The sequence below is a fragment of the Desmodus rotundus genome, chromosome 3 (assembly GCF_022682495.2).
Source record: "Desmodus rotundus isolate HL8 chromosome 3, HLdesRot8A.1, whole genome shotgun sequence".
In the NCBI taxonomy this organism is placed as follows: domain Eukaryota; kingdom Metazoa; phylum Chordata; class Mammalia; order Chiroptera; family Phyllostomidae; genus Desmodus; species Desmodus rotundus.
In genome coordinates, this window is record NC_071389.1 from 121226490 (window position 1) to 121243221 (window position 16732).

Sequence of the window (16732 nt, forward strand, 5' to 3'; positions counted from 1 at the left end):
TCTGGTTTGCTCTCTTGGCTGTAGCGCCTTCTGTGCTTTGCTGGGGTAAAGGGCTGGATTAGGGGAGGGGAGGGTTAGTTCAAGTCGATGGCCGGCTTGCAAGCCTGTTGGGCTGGACAGTCAAGTCAGATCCTTCAGTGTCAGATAATGAGTATCAAGGCTCAACTGCTTCCGCATGGGGGTGGGAAAGAGAGGACTTACTTTAGGGCTTCTTTAGACAATCATCAGAATCCACAGACATGATTTTTGTTTTATGGCCTACATAGGCTTCAAAATTTTTCAAATCAGTTTAGAACTTTTAAAATTAGGGAGATTTTAACTAAAATTCTGGATTTACAGCTTATCATGATAGTTTTGGTGATTTGGCCCGTGTGTGGCCCAAGCAATTCAGTTAGGGCGCCTCGTGTTTTGGAGGCTGGCAACCTTGCAGTCTAGCCTGCCTCACTCGCTTTTCTTATCGAAGCATAGTTGACCTGCGATGTTAGTTTCCTGTGCACAACACAGTGATTTGACATCTACATACTTTATGATGTGATCACCACAATAAGTTTAGTAACCATGTCACATACAGAGCTATTGTATTATCAACTCTATTCCCTGTGCTGCACGCTGCGTCCTCAGGGATTACTTATTTTATAACTGGGAGTTTGTGCCTCTTATTCCCCTTCACCTGTTCACCCAGTCCCCCAGCTTCTCCTCCTCTCTGGCAACCATCAGTTTGTTCTCTGTATCTATGAGTCTGTTTCTGTTTTGTGTTGTTCTTTAGGTTCCACTTATAGGTAAAATCATATGTATTTGTCTTTCTCTGTCCAATTCATTTCATTTAGCATAATATCCTCTGGGTCCATCTACGTTGTCACCAATGGTAAGATTTGATTCTCTCTTTATTGCTGACTAACACTCCACTGTGTATATGTATCACATCTTCTTTAGCCATTTGGTTATCCATGGACAGCGAGGCTGCTCCCCTGTCTTGGCTATTGTGAATAATGCACTATGCACCTGGGGTGCATACATCCTTTCAAATTAGTGTTTTCATCTTCTTCCGACTGCCTCACTCATTTTTGTTACCTGCTGGGGCCTAGAAGGTAATGAGTTTCTACCCTTGCACCCATTTTTATTTATCTTTATATGTCTAGTACCTAACATACTGCCTGGCTCCTACCAGTGTACTCAATAATATTTGTGGAATGAATACAACAAAATAGCCCGAGAACCAAAATTATGTCCATTAGCGAATGCCACTAAGTCACACAGAAAGTTGTAACTTTTTGCTGAGCTCGTTTTGAGGAACGTACACATTTGTGCTTGTTTGAGGGACAGCCCTGAACTGGAATCAGGAGCATCGCCTCGCAGGCTGGAGGCTGTCGCTGTCCAGGTGAATGCAGGGGGCGAGTCAGTGAGCCTCGCTGGGCCCCTGCTTTCCCATCTCTAAAAGGAAGGAATCGAAACCTTGCTCTTCAGGACCTCTTCCAAAATTGGTGTCTGGGTTTCCTTGCCGCTCTGCATAGTCACTGCAGAAAAAGATTAGAACCTGCAGAATTTGACAACAGCATTTGTCACTGGCAGAAGGAGAAAAATCAATTAATGACTGTAATTCATGATAAAAATCAGCTAGGTTACTTATTATGACCCCAGGCTACTTAAAGAACTCCTAATCTAATGCAGGAATTAGAAGGCTAGAACCTTAGAAGTGTATACAGTATACTTTGTCAGAAGTTTAGGATGCCATTAACGGACACCCTCCATGATTCAATAACTGATGTGGATCCCGGCCTCCTGTGTTGTGGCAGCAATGGACAAATACACACGGACTACAGAAATCCTGTGGAGAAAAAGGGACAGCATGGCCACTCTCTAAGTGAGAGAGGGCGAGAGGGCTAGAGAGAGCCCAAGAGAGAGAGCCGACCCCTGCCTGGACAGGCTTTTATTGCTCTTCTAGGCACATTACATCAAGGATGGTCCTCATTTACTATGCACAGGTTTGTTTAGGGTGGTTACCTTTTACAGACAACAAAAAGGAGGATGTTGCTAAATACATCAAAGAAGTATATTTGCAATGTAAAGGGAGAAATGGTTGAAACCGATTATGCTCCATACTTGGGAGGTCTAGCTCAGATTTTAGAAAGTTAAAGATACTCAGTAAACATTTCCTGCCTCAATTCAGGGTGAGGGAGTTTTAGCGAGAGCAAGTCTCATAGCAGCCTAGGTATAATACAGGCCTGATTCCCCACGGGAGAACCTATCCATGGACGTGGGTCCTGCCTGCCAACCTCGCTCTCCACTGGCTTTTCCAAGTGGGGCCTGGGCCAAATTCCCACACGTGGAATGGTTCCTTATAAATAACAGTTACTTAGAGGAAAATAATGCCCTACAAGAATTATAGAATGCCCTATAATAAAAAGACTGTAGTATACATGGGGAGTTCAGAGGATTGCTAATTATTTGAAATGCTGTGAGCGCCAGGAGACCAGTGCATAAGGGTGGATCGACGTTTACTGAGCATCCAACAAGTGCCAGGCACTGTGCTAAGGGCTCTTATTTACACGAAGCGCCTTCCACCCTGGCACTGTTGCCATGGGGGGGCCGGAGAGTACACGGTAGGGTGTTAGCGCCATCCTGATCTCCACCCACCAGATGCCAGTAGCACCAACACGTTTGGTTGTGACAGCCATAAATGTCCGTGGACATTGCTGAATGTCCAGGCAGGGAAACAGTCCCAGTGGAGAACCACTGACTTAAATTACCCATTTTATTGAATAATTCACAACCACCCAGCAAGGTAATGTCTCTGCAGTCCTCACGGTGCCAAGTCCACGCCGTGGTCTGTGCAGACTTGGGAGGGAGCCTCCTCGTTTGTCACTCTGGTTTCCACTGAGCCTCTGGGGCACCCAAGCGCAGTCTGTGCCAGTGTACCAGCCGACTCCATCAGAACCAGCTTCTTCTGCTTCAGACTGAGTGCAGACTGAGTCCGTGGGGCTAGGGAAACTAAACCCTGCAGCACAGCACTGCCCTCTGACCTACATCCCTCCTCCCTTCTCTGATAAGAGAGTGTTTACTCAAACCCTAGGAGGGTCAGGAGACAGGGATAAGAATACAGTTCCTACTAAACACTTGCTATCTGCCAGGCAGCAGATGGCACTAATACCTGTATTACCTCTGTGTTGCTAAATTCCACAATGAATGACTCATTTATTTTATGGAAGCGAATGGAAAATTCCAGGTCACTCTTCTTTTCCAAAGTACTTACTCATCTTGACTTTAAAATGAACTGGTACTCAACTTTTCACTCACGTAAATCCGGTTGAGTCCTTTACTAATCAGTTTGGTCTTGGACTGCTTCCGCTCTGACTCCATGAGGGCGTCTGCCATAGGGTTTACCTCCCGGTGAAACACGGTGATTACTTGCATCTGTTTACAGAAAAAAAATTACTTTATTTTTACGTATAAAAAGCAGTGGTTTTAGCATGTTCCTCAAGTGGCGAAACTATCACCATTATTTAGTACCAGCACATTCCCATGACCTCTGAAAGAGACCCCGTTCCCATCAGAAGTCACTCCAAATTCCTCCCCTGTCCCTCCGGCCCCTGGCAACCACTGGCCCACTTTCTGTCTCTATGGATTTTTTATTCTGAACATTCTGTTTAAGTGGAACAAAATGTCTGGCTTCCTTCACTTGCATAATATTTTCGAGTTTCCTCCACATTGTAGCATGCGTTAGTGCTGCTTGTTTTTATTGCCGGGTACTATTTCATTGTATGGATGTCCCGCATTTCGTCTACCCGTTAATCAGCTGGTGGACACTGGGGTTTCTACTTTTGGCTACTGCGAGTACTGCTGCTGTGACCACTTGTGTTCACGTTCTTGTGTGGGCGTATGTGTTCAGTTATCATGGGTACATGATAACTGAGTGGAATTTCTGGGTGATATGGTAACTGTGTGTTTAACTTTGTGAGGAGAAGCCACTCCTAGGTATAAAGTAGCTGCATCATTTTACATTGTCACCGCACACTTGCGAGAGTTTCAGTTCCTCCACGTTCTTACCAGCACTTGTTATTATCCATCTTTTTTTGTCCAGCTTTACTGAGCTATGATTGACGTATAACACTGGGTAAGTGTAAGGTGTACATTGTGATGGCTGATACACGGCTATACAGCAAAATGTTTGCCACAAGAAGATGAGCACATCCTTTCTCACACAGTCACCACTGTGCTGTGCTGGTGGCCGTGGCGGCGGTGGCGGTGGAGAGAACACTGAAGCTTTATCCTCGGGGCACCTCTCAACTGTACAACACAGCACTGCTAACCACAGACCCGCGCTGTGCGTCAGGTCCCCAGGACTTGGGACTGAAAGTTTGTACCATTGCCCAGCATCCCCCCTGCCCCCCACCCCTCCGCCCCTGGCAAACACCATGCTGCTTCCCTGCTCTTTCGCCCTCCTACTTTTTCTTTAATCTCACAGCTGCCACAGAATGGTTCATTGATAGCTTAAGCATCACACCTAGGAACATTTTATAGATGCAAATTCTGGGGCCCCAGACCTGCTGAAACAGAAACGCTGGGAGGGACCCAGCTCCCTTCACTTTAACAAGTCCTTCAGCCGAGTTTAATGCCCACTGAAATTTGAAAACCACCGATTTAGCCTAAACCGGCCATTTAAAAAATGCCCATCCTTCCCTATAATATTGCACATCTTTTCCTGTAACCCTTCCTGACACAAGAACATCATCTCCAAATACCTCTCACATGTCTTAAGAATATTTGGCACTATAAAAATACAATCATAGGGGTACAACACAGATATTTTGTAACATTCTTAGGGTCATTAGGGACTTACTGCCTCACATAACAGGGGTTTTTTTGTTTGTTTTTTACTGGTCTCAATAATTGTTTCATGTGGGAAGTCTTATCTCCCCAGTTAGATTTTAAACTGTTTGAGGACAATGACAATGTTTTCTTTCTTTTGTAGGCCTTTTAAGTGAATACGGAGCTGGCCAATGAGACTATAGGTCTGTAACCGACACGGAAAACTTACTGAGTCTCTGCTCTGTGTTAGGGATTGGGTGGCTGCAGAATTATACCAAGGTGAATACAACACAGTCCTTGTCTTACAGGCCTTTCGCTAAAATGAGACTTGTGAAAGACATAAACATAATATAGGTATAATGTAGCAACATAAAATAGTGTAAAGGAGAACTCTAAGTAGCATACTGTGAGGAACCAAAGGAAGAAATGGTGTATTTTTATAAGAACAGAGGGGATAGTTTCTGAGAAAGGCGATTTCACAAGATTGTGGTATTTTCCCAGGTCCTGAGATAGGTTTCTTTGCATAGGAGTTGGAGCTGGGAGTCATACAGGCATTCGCAGCTATGGGAAGAGCTCCAGAAAAGGCTCCACTGTGTGAATGTAATGGCTTAAGTATCAGACTGACATAGGAGTTTGTTTTAAGCCTCGGACCAAAAGTGACCAAGTGCATTTTAAAGAAGGCCTGTGGTGTGACTTCCCCATGACTTCCAAATATCGATGCACATTACAATCAGCTGGAAACCCTGTTTGAGAACACGCAGGTCCCTGGTATTCACACCAGATGGTCTAAACCAAATCTCTGGGGTGGGGCCCAGTAATCAGCACTTTTGGCAAGCTACTCTGGTGTATTTGTTCGCACCTGCAGGATCGAAAGACAGAGGGGAGTCTTCAGGTCAGAAAGTAAGTTAGGGATTACTGAGATGCTCTAGGACAGGGGTGCCTAACCCGCGGCCTGCGGGCCGCACGCAGCCCAGGATGGCCATGAATGCAGCCTAACAAAATCGTAAGTTTACTTAAAACATTACTTAGTTTCATTACTAAGTTTTAAACTAAGTTTTATTACTTAGATATGTACATTTGCTATATTAGTGATCACAAACTTGGGACCTGCTCAACGATTTTAAAAGATTATCGAAAGGGCTGCTACATAATTAGGGTTATTATGTGAGGACTTTTTTGCTTCTCTGTGGTGGTGGATATCACAAAAATCATGCACGTACCTTTTTTTATATTTTGCTCATCAGTTTTCATTAGTGTGTGTGTATTTAATGTGTGGCCCAAGACAACTCGTCTTCCACTGAGGCCCAGAGTTGCCAAAAGGTCAGACGCCCTGCCCTAGGAGGTGGGAGAAGATGGCCTGCCAAGAGCCAGGAGCCAGGGAGACAGAAAGATGGGAAGATAAAATCAATTGTGAGGATGTAATTGATAGGATTTGGAGAATGAATGTTGATTGAATTAAATCATTGACAGTCTTCAAAAACAAGGTTGATGCTTTAATGATTAAAACATTCTATGTATTCCCCTATCCTTTGGAGCAACTGTGTCTAAGAGAGAGTTACACTGCCTGCAACGAGGCTACAAAATATTTTCATCCCAAGTGCCACACAGGAATGCGGACAGTAGATGGCACTTTTGTGCTCTGCTTGAATTTTCAACTTTTGAAGTGAATAACCTAGGAATGATTGGAGCTAAAATAGAAACCACCTTTTATAGTGCTCAAGTAGATAAGTTCAGTTTCTGACCTGAGAGGGTTCTGTAAAAGGAGGGATAATGGAAGGGTCCGTTTGTCCTACCTAGTACTTGGCTTTCAAAGAAACTGTGTAGATTTTCAAACATTGTGAAATATTGTGGCTCCCATCCAGGTTTGGGGAGGTCCCGAATATTTACTGTAGCAAGTAAAATAACATGAACTCAAGAAGACTTGACGTTAGGAAAAATATCCCAAACTTTGGCCATATTTCCAAATGTCCATCTGAGCTTATGTTGTTTGCAAAGGTGAGGAATAACAAAAGGAATAAAATCAAATATGGAAAAGAACCATAGGTAGGGCAGTTCAGAGTAATAGATAAGGACAGTGGAATGGAAACAAAGCACAGGTCGCTTTTATTTTTGTAAAATTTACTGTCACTAGGATACAGTATTTTACGTCGTTAAAATCTGCTTCCAGTCAGGCAAAAGGCAGCAAGACTTAGTGATCAAGTCAGCGGAGCCGGGAGGCGCCCAGTGCAATCTAAGCTCTGCCGCTTCCTAGCTGAGTACCCGACAAAGTGCCTTAACGTCTCTGCACATCAACGTCCTCACCTGTAAAACGGAAATGGCAATGACCGCATCTCTCTAATAAGATTCCTATGAGGATTAAATGTCAGAATTTGTAAGGTACTTAGTAAAGCACCTGGCATGTAGTGAGCATAAACCAAGTAGATGATAAATATTTTTAAAGTCAACTTTTAGGTGATGGAACAATACATGAGTTTTTCCTGTTTAATTAAAAACCTATGTTTTTTGATGATTGGAAATTTAAACTTTTTTTTTTTGAAAAATAGAAACTGAAAGCCATAGAAAAACCTGTATGTAATATTTTGTTTTCTTTTGAGCTACATTTCCAACTTTTTTTTTCTCTGTTACTCTATTGTACCCAATATGAGACATATCTTGGCTGTGAGAAACTCTGAGGTCTTGATTATTCTTCAGTTTCTATAATTATTTTTATTGTAGTCAAATATATATAACAACATTTACCACTTTAACTCTTTTTAAATGTACAGTTCACTGCCGTTGAGAACATTCACGATGTTTTGCAATCACCACCATTATCTATTTCCAGAACTTTATCAACTCAAACAGAAACCTAGATTGTTGAGTTCTTAAGGGCAGAGAAAATACCTCAGTCACCTTTGTATCCCTCACAGCCATACAGCAAATATTCAGCAAACATGTACTTGAATTAAACTAATACTGCAATCCAAAGCTATTTCCTATCTGCCTAATTGCTAACAGTATTCTCTGAAACTAAATTGTATCACTAGACAACAGTTAGAGAAACTAATTAAGATGTATAGTATACCTTTCATTTTTACACAGAACATGTATTTTACCAGCTGGGGTCTATGATGCCCCCTTACGCAGGCAAGAATCCTTACTCTATACTAATTTTTAACTGAGCCCTTCATGCTTCGAGTCAGGGTACAAAAGGGTATGGACTTGGAAGAGCTGTCTCTGTGTGGTCTTTGACGATTGTATATAAAATATCTAAGAGTCAAGTTTATAGTTTGTAAACGTCCGTAACATTTTATAACTCTGTCACCTTTACAGTGTTGCTGAACTCCAGTGATACTATGTGTAAGAAAGGCTGCTGTAGAGATGGCTGTAGTTACTATATGCCTTAGTAGTTCAGGTAAAACAAATAAAATGTTTATTTCTAAGTCTTCCTAAAGACTTTATGTATGCTGCTGCATAAATTGGCTGTTCTAAAACATATAAAGAGCAGATTAGAATAGAAACGGAAAAACGTTAAGTGGATGCCCAACATTCATTCATTACATTTACCCGTTATCTATATTTATATCACTGAGTATTGTGTGAAAAATAGTACTTAAGTAAATTCATATCTGTTATCCAGGGGTTTAGTTCCTCTACGTACATTAATATCTAGCAAGCTGCCCCACTTCACAGCAAACCTGCCTCCGCCGTCTCCATAAGCACCCCGGCACCGCTTCAAATTCCCAGTCGCTGTCTCTTTAAAGAGTAATAGAGCTCTGATTGCATCGATCTCAGACTCACGCCCCCAGCCCTGCCGCGGGTCTCATTCCTGCCCGGGGACTGTTCTCCTTCTGGGAATCAAGCCGACGGGAGCGCGAGTGTTAATAAACTTTGGCTTCCGTGTGTGGTCGCGTCCGACGCAGGGGCGCCCGGCCGGCGGGCGGGAGGACGCCCGGCTCTCCCCGGCGCCGGCGGAGCATCGGGGCTCCACTGGCCACGCCTGGAGCGCGGGGTTTGACTGGGCCGCCGTTGTTGTAGTGACCGGGAGGCGCCACGGCTGCGGGCCGACGGTTCCGGGCGCCGCACGGTCCCCCATCCCACCCTGTCCCCTTCCTTTCCCAGGTTTCCCCCGCTGGCAGGAGCCGGGCGCCCACCGTTCCCCCCATGGCCTCCGCCCCGGTAAGGACGAGCTGGGGAGCGACTCCCCGGAGCCGGTCCCCCGGCTGCGGGTCCAGGTCCGGGCCGTGCCCACACCTGGCGGGAAGTGGAGGCAGGTGTCCGCTGCCGGGTCCAGAACCCCCAGCTCTGCGCCCCTCGCCCCGGGCTCCCGCGCCTCACCCTGTAATACCGGGGCGTCCAGGCCTGGCCCGGCTCCCGGGCGCTCCTCCCCGCGTCTTGGAGTTGGAGGCCAAGCCCTGCAGTCGCATGGCCCCCAGAATTCTCGGAGGGTTTCCGTGGAGCGTCTGCGTCAGAATCACCTGGGAGGTTTTTTAAAAAGTGCCCGAGCCCGGCCCGCCGCACACCGGTGTCTGGCGGGCGGGGCCTGGGGATCTGCATTTCAAAGAGCCGCCCCGGGTGGCTTCTCCAGGGCGCTGGATTCTGGGAAGCGCGAACCGAGGGTTTGGCGGGCTGTGCGGCGGAAGCGGGCGCCCCGCGCCTCCCTGCGGGACTGCCCGCGTGCGCTCGTGCGGGGCGTCCTGCCAGCAGACCCACCGCGTCTGTGGCCGTGCCCAGGCCGCATCCCGTTGGGGAGAAGGAACAGCGTGCGTCCCCGACCCCCCGCATTCGAGGTCTGCACCTGCTTTCAAAACCTGGTAACTTTCTTTCTCAGGAGGATCCTGTTCTGGAGCGTTACTTTAAGGGCCATAAAGCTGCAATAACCTCCGTGGATTTTAGTCCCAACGGCAAACAACTTGGTAAGTTTTACTCTTTTTTTTCTTTTTGTGATGGGGCAAACGCTCAGCCGGTCGGAAACTTTGCCTCTGTCCACGCTGGGCCCCTGGGGGAACCACTGAGGACCTGTGTGGGGGGCGGGGGCGTCCGGGGACCCGCGGAGCCAAGCGCGGGGGGGGTGCGGTCTGAGCCCCCGTCAGCACGGCCCCCAGCCCGTCGCGCCCCCTCGGTCGCCTGCAGGCCTGGGCCTGGCTGGAGAGTTCCGCGAACTAACCACCAGGAGGAGCCAGTGGGAAGGGGAGGGCTTTGTCTTCGGCCTGGGAGGGTGGGGTGTCGGTGAGAGAGTTTGCGAAAAGTTGAGAGACGTGCAGAAGGAAGTGGGGAGAGAGGAGCTGGGGCTGCGCCGGAGGCGGATGGCTGAGAGGTCTAAGGTGACCCCCGGGAAACCTCTGCGGCGGGAAAGGAGCCGAGGGCCTGCAGGGAAGGAGGGACCGGCTCGGAAGTTCGCTCCCACCTGGGTCGGGGACTCAAGTGTCGGATCCCGCAGTTCTTCCCCCGCGTGGTGACTCCGGTGGCCGCGTCTGCGCCCTAGCCCTAGCCGTGAGGATCCGAATGGCCGTGAGGTGGACTTGGGCAGGCAAAAGCTGCCTGCTGCTGGCGCTTTTGACTGTGGCCTATGTCCTGGTGGAACTCTCGGTCTCCACTTTCCATGCCTCCTCGGGAACTGGCCTTGCCTGGGAGCGGAGGCCAGGGCAGCTCCCAGACTCCGAGAAAAAGGCAGAGGATTTGTCCCGACCGCTGTATGAGAAGCCCCCCGCGAATTCCCATGCACTTGGGGAGTGGGGGAAAGCCAGCAGACTCCAGCTGAACGAGGCTGAACTGAAGCAGCAAGAAGAACTCATTGAGAGATATGCCATTAATATTTACCTCAGTGATAAAATTTCCCTGCACCGGCACATAGAGGATAAAAGAATGTACGAGTGTAAATCCAAGACGTTTAACTATAGGCAACTTCCCACCACCTCTGTTATCATTGCTTTCTATAATGAAGCGTGGTCGACCTTGCTCCGCACCATCCACAGTGTTCTAGAAACTTCTCCTGCAGTCCTTCTGAAGGAGATCATCTTGGTTGATGACTTGAGTGACAGAGTTTATTTGAAGACACAACTTGAAACTTATGTCAGCAATCTGGATAGAGTCCGCTTGATTAGAACAAATAAGAGGGAGGGGCTGGTTAGGGCCCGCCTGATTGGGGCCACATTTGCTACTGGGGATGTTCTCACTTTCCTGGATTGTCACTGTGAGTGTAATTCTGGTTGGTTGGAACCACTTTTGGAAAGGATCAGTGAGGATGAAACAGTAATTATTTGCCCTGTTATAGATACCATTGATTGGAATACTTTTGAATTCTACATGCAGACGGGGGAACCCATGATTGGCGGGTTTGACTGGCGCTTAACGTTCCAGTGGCACTCTGTTCCCAAGCATGAAAGGGACAGGCGGAAATCGAGAATTGACCCAATCAGATCACCCACCATGGCTGGAGGACTGTTTGCTGTCAGCAAGAAATATTTTGAGTACCTTGGAACATATGACACTGGAATGGAAGTGTGGGGAGGTGAAAACCTGGAACTGTCTTTCAGGGTGTGGCAGTGTGGAGGTAAATTGGAGATCCACCCGTGTTCCCATGTGGGCCATGTGTTCCCTAAGCGGGCTCCCTATGCTCGGCCCAATTTCCTGCAGAACACTGCTCGGGCGGCGGAAGTGTGGATGGATGAGTACAAAGAGCACTTCTACAATCGAAACCCTCCAGCAAGGAAAGAAGCTTATGGTGACATTTCTGAAAGAAAATTACTACGAGAACGACTGAAGTGCAAGAGCTTTGACTGGTATTTGAAAAATGTGTTTTCGAATTTACATGTTCCAGAGGATAGGCCAGGCTGGCACGGAGCTATTCGCAGTATGGGCATCTCTTCTGAATGTTTAGATTATAATTCTCCTGACAACAACCCCACAGGTGCTAACCTTTCACTATTTGGATGCCATGGTCAAGGAGGCAATCAATTCTTTGAATATACTTCAAACAAAGAAATCAGGTTTAATTCTGTGACAGAGTTATGTGCGGAGGTTCCTGAGCAAAAAAAGCATGTAGGAATGCAAAATTGTCCAAAAGATGGGTTCCCTGTGCCAACAAACATTATTTGGCATTTTAAAGAAGATGGAACCATTTTTCATCCATTTTCAGGACTGTGTCTTAGTGCTTATAGGACACCTGAGGGCCGAGCTGATGTTCAGATGAGAACTTGTGATGCTCTAGATAAAAATCAAATCTGGAAGTTTGAGAACTAAAAGAGCACAACAGCACTTTGGTCCTGAGCTGACGATATATTCAGGAAAGTCAAAGAGCCTCAGTGAAGAGTGCGTTTTATCAGAAACCGCCCAGTGTTCCTCAGCAAGAGCTCTGCGTGATCTGTGGTTCATTTAGGGATAGAACACTGAAACCCATGCACAGAGAGCTGCTGGTTGATATTTGAAAGTGCCTTACTCACAGGTCGTTTTATTTCAGAGCTCTGTCACTATGGTTTCTTCTTAAAGAAGTTGACTGAATTGAGATACACGCAAAATATTTAAGTGCCAGACTTGATATTAAAGAATGTAAAAGTCCAAGTAAAATAAGATAATTCGTATTGGTGGGTAAGTTCACTGCACACTGCACATCTCATTTTTTAACAAAACTCATAAATGTGCAGTTTGAGCTGTAACTCTTTTGATTGTACATAGAATTTGAATTTCTTTAGCCAGCACATTAAACTTTAGGTTTTGTTTATTTTTTTATTCTAATTTTTTAAAATCAAATGGAAATCAAAGAAAGTTTATTTTAAGGAGAAAGGCCTGGTTTCAATGTCTTAGAAGAGGGCATCAGTTTGAATGTGAATTTGAAGGTCTTTTTAACATTTAGACATCTTAAAAAAGTATACTCACATCTGAGTAAAATGGGGTGGTCTTTACATTCCACACTTTGTAAACTTGAACTGTTGGACTTAATGATCTATACTGATACCTCTGATGGCTTTTATTTCGTAACCTGTCCTGTCTGTTAAGGTTTTTGTGTGTTCTGAGCATTTTCTGATTGCACTTCCTTAAGTTATGAATGTATTAGAAAAGGATTCATTCAGAATACTGTACTTCCTTCCCTTTGTTAATGCTTAATCACTTAGAGTAAGTACAATTGAGGCTTCTCTGAAGTTAATGTGTGAAACTGAAAGTGGGCCTGGTTTTGCAAAGGTGGGGGAACTCTTCTGTGAGCTCTTGGTGATTAGGGCATTTCAGGATTTATCTTAAGAAGACTAGGAAAAAAGCCTGTCTCTCTCTACATTGGTGAATGCTGCCTTCCAGCCTGTTGTCAGCACCCACCGCTGAGCCTAGCCCTTAGGTAGCTTTCAGGAAGTAGGAGAAGGACTGAATGAATGGCTCAGCCCAGGAATCTGACTTTGGTCAACTCCTTTGACCAAATGACTCAGTTTAGGCCTTAATTTCCTCATCTATAACAGGTGGGTGCCTGATGCGCTCTCGCAGTTCCCCTCCAGCTCTGAAATGTTATGATTATACATTACACCCATCTCAGATTCAGTTACTGTGCAATCTTTGCAACACTTTTTATCTCTTCACTCTTCACACAGGTAATGTTGTTGAGCAACATTCGGTCCAGTTACGAAGCTGGAAAAGAGAAATGGTTTTAATACTTAAGTGAGCTGAGCTCACCCTGCAGTGGTTTATTTTGGATTGAGTGTAAAGTTGTTGTGGTCAGTGTTTGTATTAATTTCATTTGGCAGTTGTCGAACCAATTTTTATTTTTATCTTTAATATTTCAAACTGTAAGTAACCTTTTGGGCTAAGGATATAAATATTTCCCAAACTAAATAATTTGAAAAGTAAACATACTCAAACAAAAGTGTTATTACTGGTTGTATTCCAATGTTAGTTATCGCCAGAAATCACAGGCAAAATTTAGAATTAAATCTCAATTAGTTCACTTTGGTCTGAGTTTATGAAAAATACATGCTTCACCAAGAATTAGTTCACAGTACTCATGAAAAGTTGTTTTTCAGTGTCTTCTTAATGACCTAGAAAGTAGCAACTTTGGGATGACCATTTCAAAAACTAAAATTACTCAGTATCTTGAATAGTTTGTTTCTTTTTTGCTTCTTAAAATGAAAATGTGTTACTAACTTTCTGTAAGTTATCTGGCAACCTTTCGGTTTATCAAAGAATTGTCCGGATTCCATGTGTAACGTGCATGGCCCTGGCTGTAATTTAAGGAGGGTTTATAATAGTGTCTGAATTTTACAACAGGGTTGGCGAACAACAGATATTTACCTAAAGCCACTCTCTTCCCTGGCTCAGTCTGCCTTTTTTAAATTATTAAATTAGCTCTTTTTTTAATTTATTATTATTTTTTGTTCTATTTAGCCACCTATCACATGGGAGAACTAAAAGTGATAAATTCTAAAAGTACTTACTGGAATTATTTTTATTCTAGTACCTTGCTACTTATGTCAAGAGGGAAAGGGAACATTGAAAAGTAAAGTAATACTTAATTCTTTATTTGCTTTTGTTCTGAATTTCAGGGTGTGACCCATTAATCTTTTTGGAAGAAATTTTAGGATAGTGCTTTATTTATATCAATAATTTGGAACAATTAGGCTATTCATTCTTCACAATACTGTAGGTAAGAGACGAATTAGGCTTTAATATTTTCATTCATAGGCGTTTCCCATTTAATTCTGAAAACACACTATAAAACTGCAAATTAAATTTATTTAGATGCCTTACTTCTAATTTATTGGTACCAAAGCTCTCTTTTGTGGTGGACAAATAAGAGTTAACCTTTTAAGTTAATTTACATGATCAATAACAGTTTTAGTAAAATATTTGGTAAAAAAGACATTTCAACCTAAAATCGTCAGTTACTGTATCATCTAGTAGCCAAAGCTATGAATAGTTTGACTAACTAAATAGTCATTTTTAAAAGTCATTTTTGGAAAAAAGAAAAAGATAAGCTAGTCATCTGCAGAATCTCTATAACTCAAAATAACTTGTTTGTGAAAGAAAACTTGTATTCATTATATGTTGGCAAATCAAACTTTTCTAGGTTGAAAACAGAAGGTTATTTTTAAGTTGTATAGTCCTAGTTGATTTATGATCTCAGTTTGAAATGATAAAATGCTTAGTTTTGACTTGCCTTATTGAATTGCTGTTTTAATCATATTTTTAAATAAGCACAAAGAATGTTGGGGTTTGGATTAATCTCTGTTGAATGATGAACTTTCTTCCATGACAAGCGATTGCCATCATGTTTTCCTTTTGTTAATGGTATTTGCAATACTAATTAAGACAAAAAATAAAATGTGTGCCTAATTATTTTTGCAAATGATTCTGATTATTTTAGTCTATAGGATCACTTTTTCTGTGTACACATTTATTGATAGTAACAGAAGTAAATTAAGCTTTTAACTCTTTAACTTACTTGAGAATGCAGACAGTAGAATATAGAAAAGTCAAGTTTCCTGTATTATTTTGCAAGGTGTCATTATCCAGCAAGTATTCTGAAGTGGTGCATTAACTGCTCAAACAGATCTCGGATCCCCGAGATTAATAAAGGATCTCCGGGACCCACTGAGAGCGCTATAAAAGAAGCAAGTGGGCACCTGGACACATTAGCACTAATTTCACAATCCTGGGCTGAAAAAAAAATATGTTCTATAAACCCCATAGCCTCCCACTTTTTCAACCTTCTGTCTGCATCACTGACCCTAAGTGCAATCCCGTTCACCAGGAGCATCTCTATTCCTCTTTAGTGATTCCTGCCTAACACCCTTCATGCCTGCTTCCCGCAGCCTGATACACTGCCTGGGAATTACTAGTCTGAGGACTCTTTCCTACAGCAGGAGGCTTATAGCCGCCTTGGAGATATGCATACTTGAGCTAAACTGATCTTTTGTTTTTCTTACTATTTAAAAAGTTGCTATGAATGTGTGTTAAAGTCTTTCTTACTGGTTCCTGCAACCCTGTGCAAATCATTTCATGTCTCTGTTGGTTTAATGAATATAAAAAACAAACTGTAAAATCTACAGAGACAGTACATTAGTGGTTTCCAGAGTCTGGAGGGGGAGGAACAGCCAATGATTGCTAACAAGGATGGTTTTTTTGGGTGGAGGTGTGGTGGTGATGAGAACGTTCTGGAATTAGATACTGACATTTTAGCAACAGCAATGATACAGATTGGGCAAAACACTGAATGGTCCACTTCAGAAGGGGGGATTTATAGTATGTGAACTATATTTCAATTAAAAAAAACTTCAGGGTAAAAAAGAGGCTGGAGAATTCCATGTGTCTTAGAAAAGATTTTCTTTTTTATGTCCATATGTACATATTAGACTTCAAAACAGGCCAGCAATATTTATTATTAATATTTGAGTCATTTTGTAATTCAGTAGAATAAGAAAGTTAGATATCACGTGAATCTTCTGGCTTAGTATGAGGCTGCTGGTGGAAATCAGTTTGTATGGGGAGTTTTTCCTGAAATTCAGGAAAATTTCAATTAATGCTTTTGAACAGGAGGTAGAGATTATTACAAAAGGTGAATGAGTTCCTGAGGTATATAGTTTGTTCATGGCAGAACTGAAGAGCAGAGAAGTTCTTACAACCTGCTGATAATCAGGTACTACTTTCCATTTTGTGCCCACTTTGGCCACTTTCTCAGGCTGGCCTGGGAGGGATGTCTACTGCAGGCCTGCAGCATCCTCAGTGGTCTGGTTACCCTCCTAACCCTTTTATTTGCACCGAACTTAATCCTGTTCAAGAAGGAAATGGGAAGTACTCTTTTTACTCGGTACTCCTTTGTTCAGTTATTGCTAACGTGTGCCAGATGCTGTCCTGTGCTTGTGCGTACGTACAAACGGAAGTTGACAAAACGGGTGTGCCAGAAATGGTGTGAAGAATTCACAGCCTAGTGATAGGGACAGATAATGACAAGAACACACAAATCATCCGT

At 43.8% G+C, this 16732-nt stretch overlaps 3 protein-coding genes across 9 annotated transcripts in view; 2 read left to right on the forward strand and 1 right to left on the reverse strand.

Annotated features, from left to right (window-relative positions):
* Positions 1-1249: 1249 nt before the first annotated feature.
* Positions 1250-9582, reverse strand: LOC128780388 (uncharacterized). 4 transcript variants are annotated; one of them, XR_011651020.1, is made up of 3 exons: positions 8447-8596; positions 3284-3411; positions 1250-1534 (listed from the first exon to the last, which is right to left on the reverse strand). XR_011651020.1 is itself a non-coding variant. In XM_053919722.2 (3 exons), exons 1-3 carry the CDS (start codon positions 9568-9570, stop codon positions 1397-1399), a joined length of 702 nt encoding a protein of 233 aa, XP_053775697.1. In that variant the 5' UTR covers positions 9571-9582; the 3' UTR covers positions 1250-1396. The 4 variants fall into 4 exon arrangements, 3 of the variants coding, with proteins under 3 accessions (XP_053775697.1, XP_071077100.1, XP_071077102.1); XM_053919722.2 differs by lacking the exon at positions 8447-8596 and adding an exon at positions 9124-9582 and having other exon boundaries at positions 3295-3411; XM_071220999.1 differs by lacking the exon at positions 8447-8596 and adding an exon at positions 9124-9582 and having other exon boundaries at positions 1250-1514.
* POC1B (POC1 centriolar protein B) overlaps positions 8802-16732 on the forward strand; it is a 106829-nt gene continuing 98898 nt past the window's right edge. For 3 of the 4 annotated variants that reach the window (XM_024571733.4, XM_024571838.4, XM_045204098.3), the window contains exons 1-2: positions 8802-8964; positions 9617-9701. In XM_024571733.4, the coding sequence (XP_024427501.2) occupies positions 8950-8964; positions 9617-9701 (100 nt within the window). In that variant the 5' untranslated portion in view covers positions 8802-8949. Of the gene's footprint in view, positions 8965-9564; positions 9702-16732 lie in introns of those variants that run through there. The other variant, XM_071220995.1, reaches the window with a different exon arrangement.
* On the forward strand, positions 9967-15096 carry GALNT4 (polypeptide N-acetylgalactosaminyltransferase 4). The gene has a single exon (XM_024571618.3). It carries the CDS (start codon positions 10291-10293, stop codon positions 12025-12027), a length of 1737 nt encoding a protein of 578 aa, XP_024427386.1. The 5' UTR covers positions 9967-10290; the 3' UTR covers positions 12028-15096.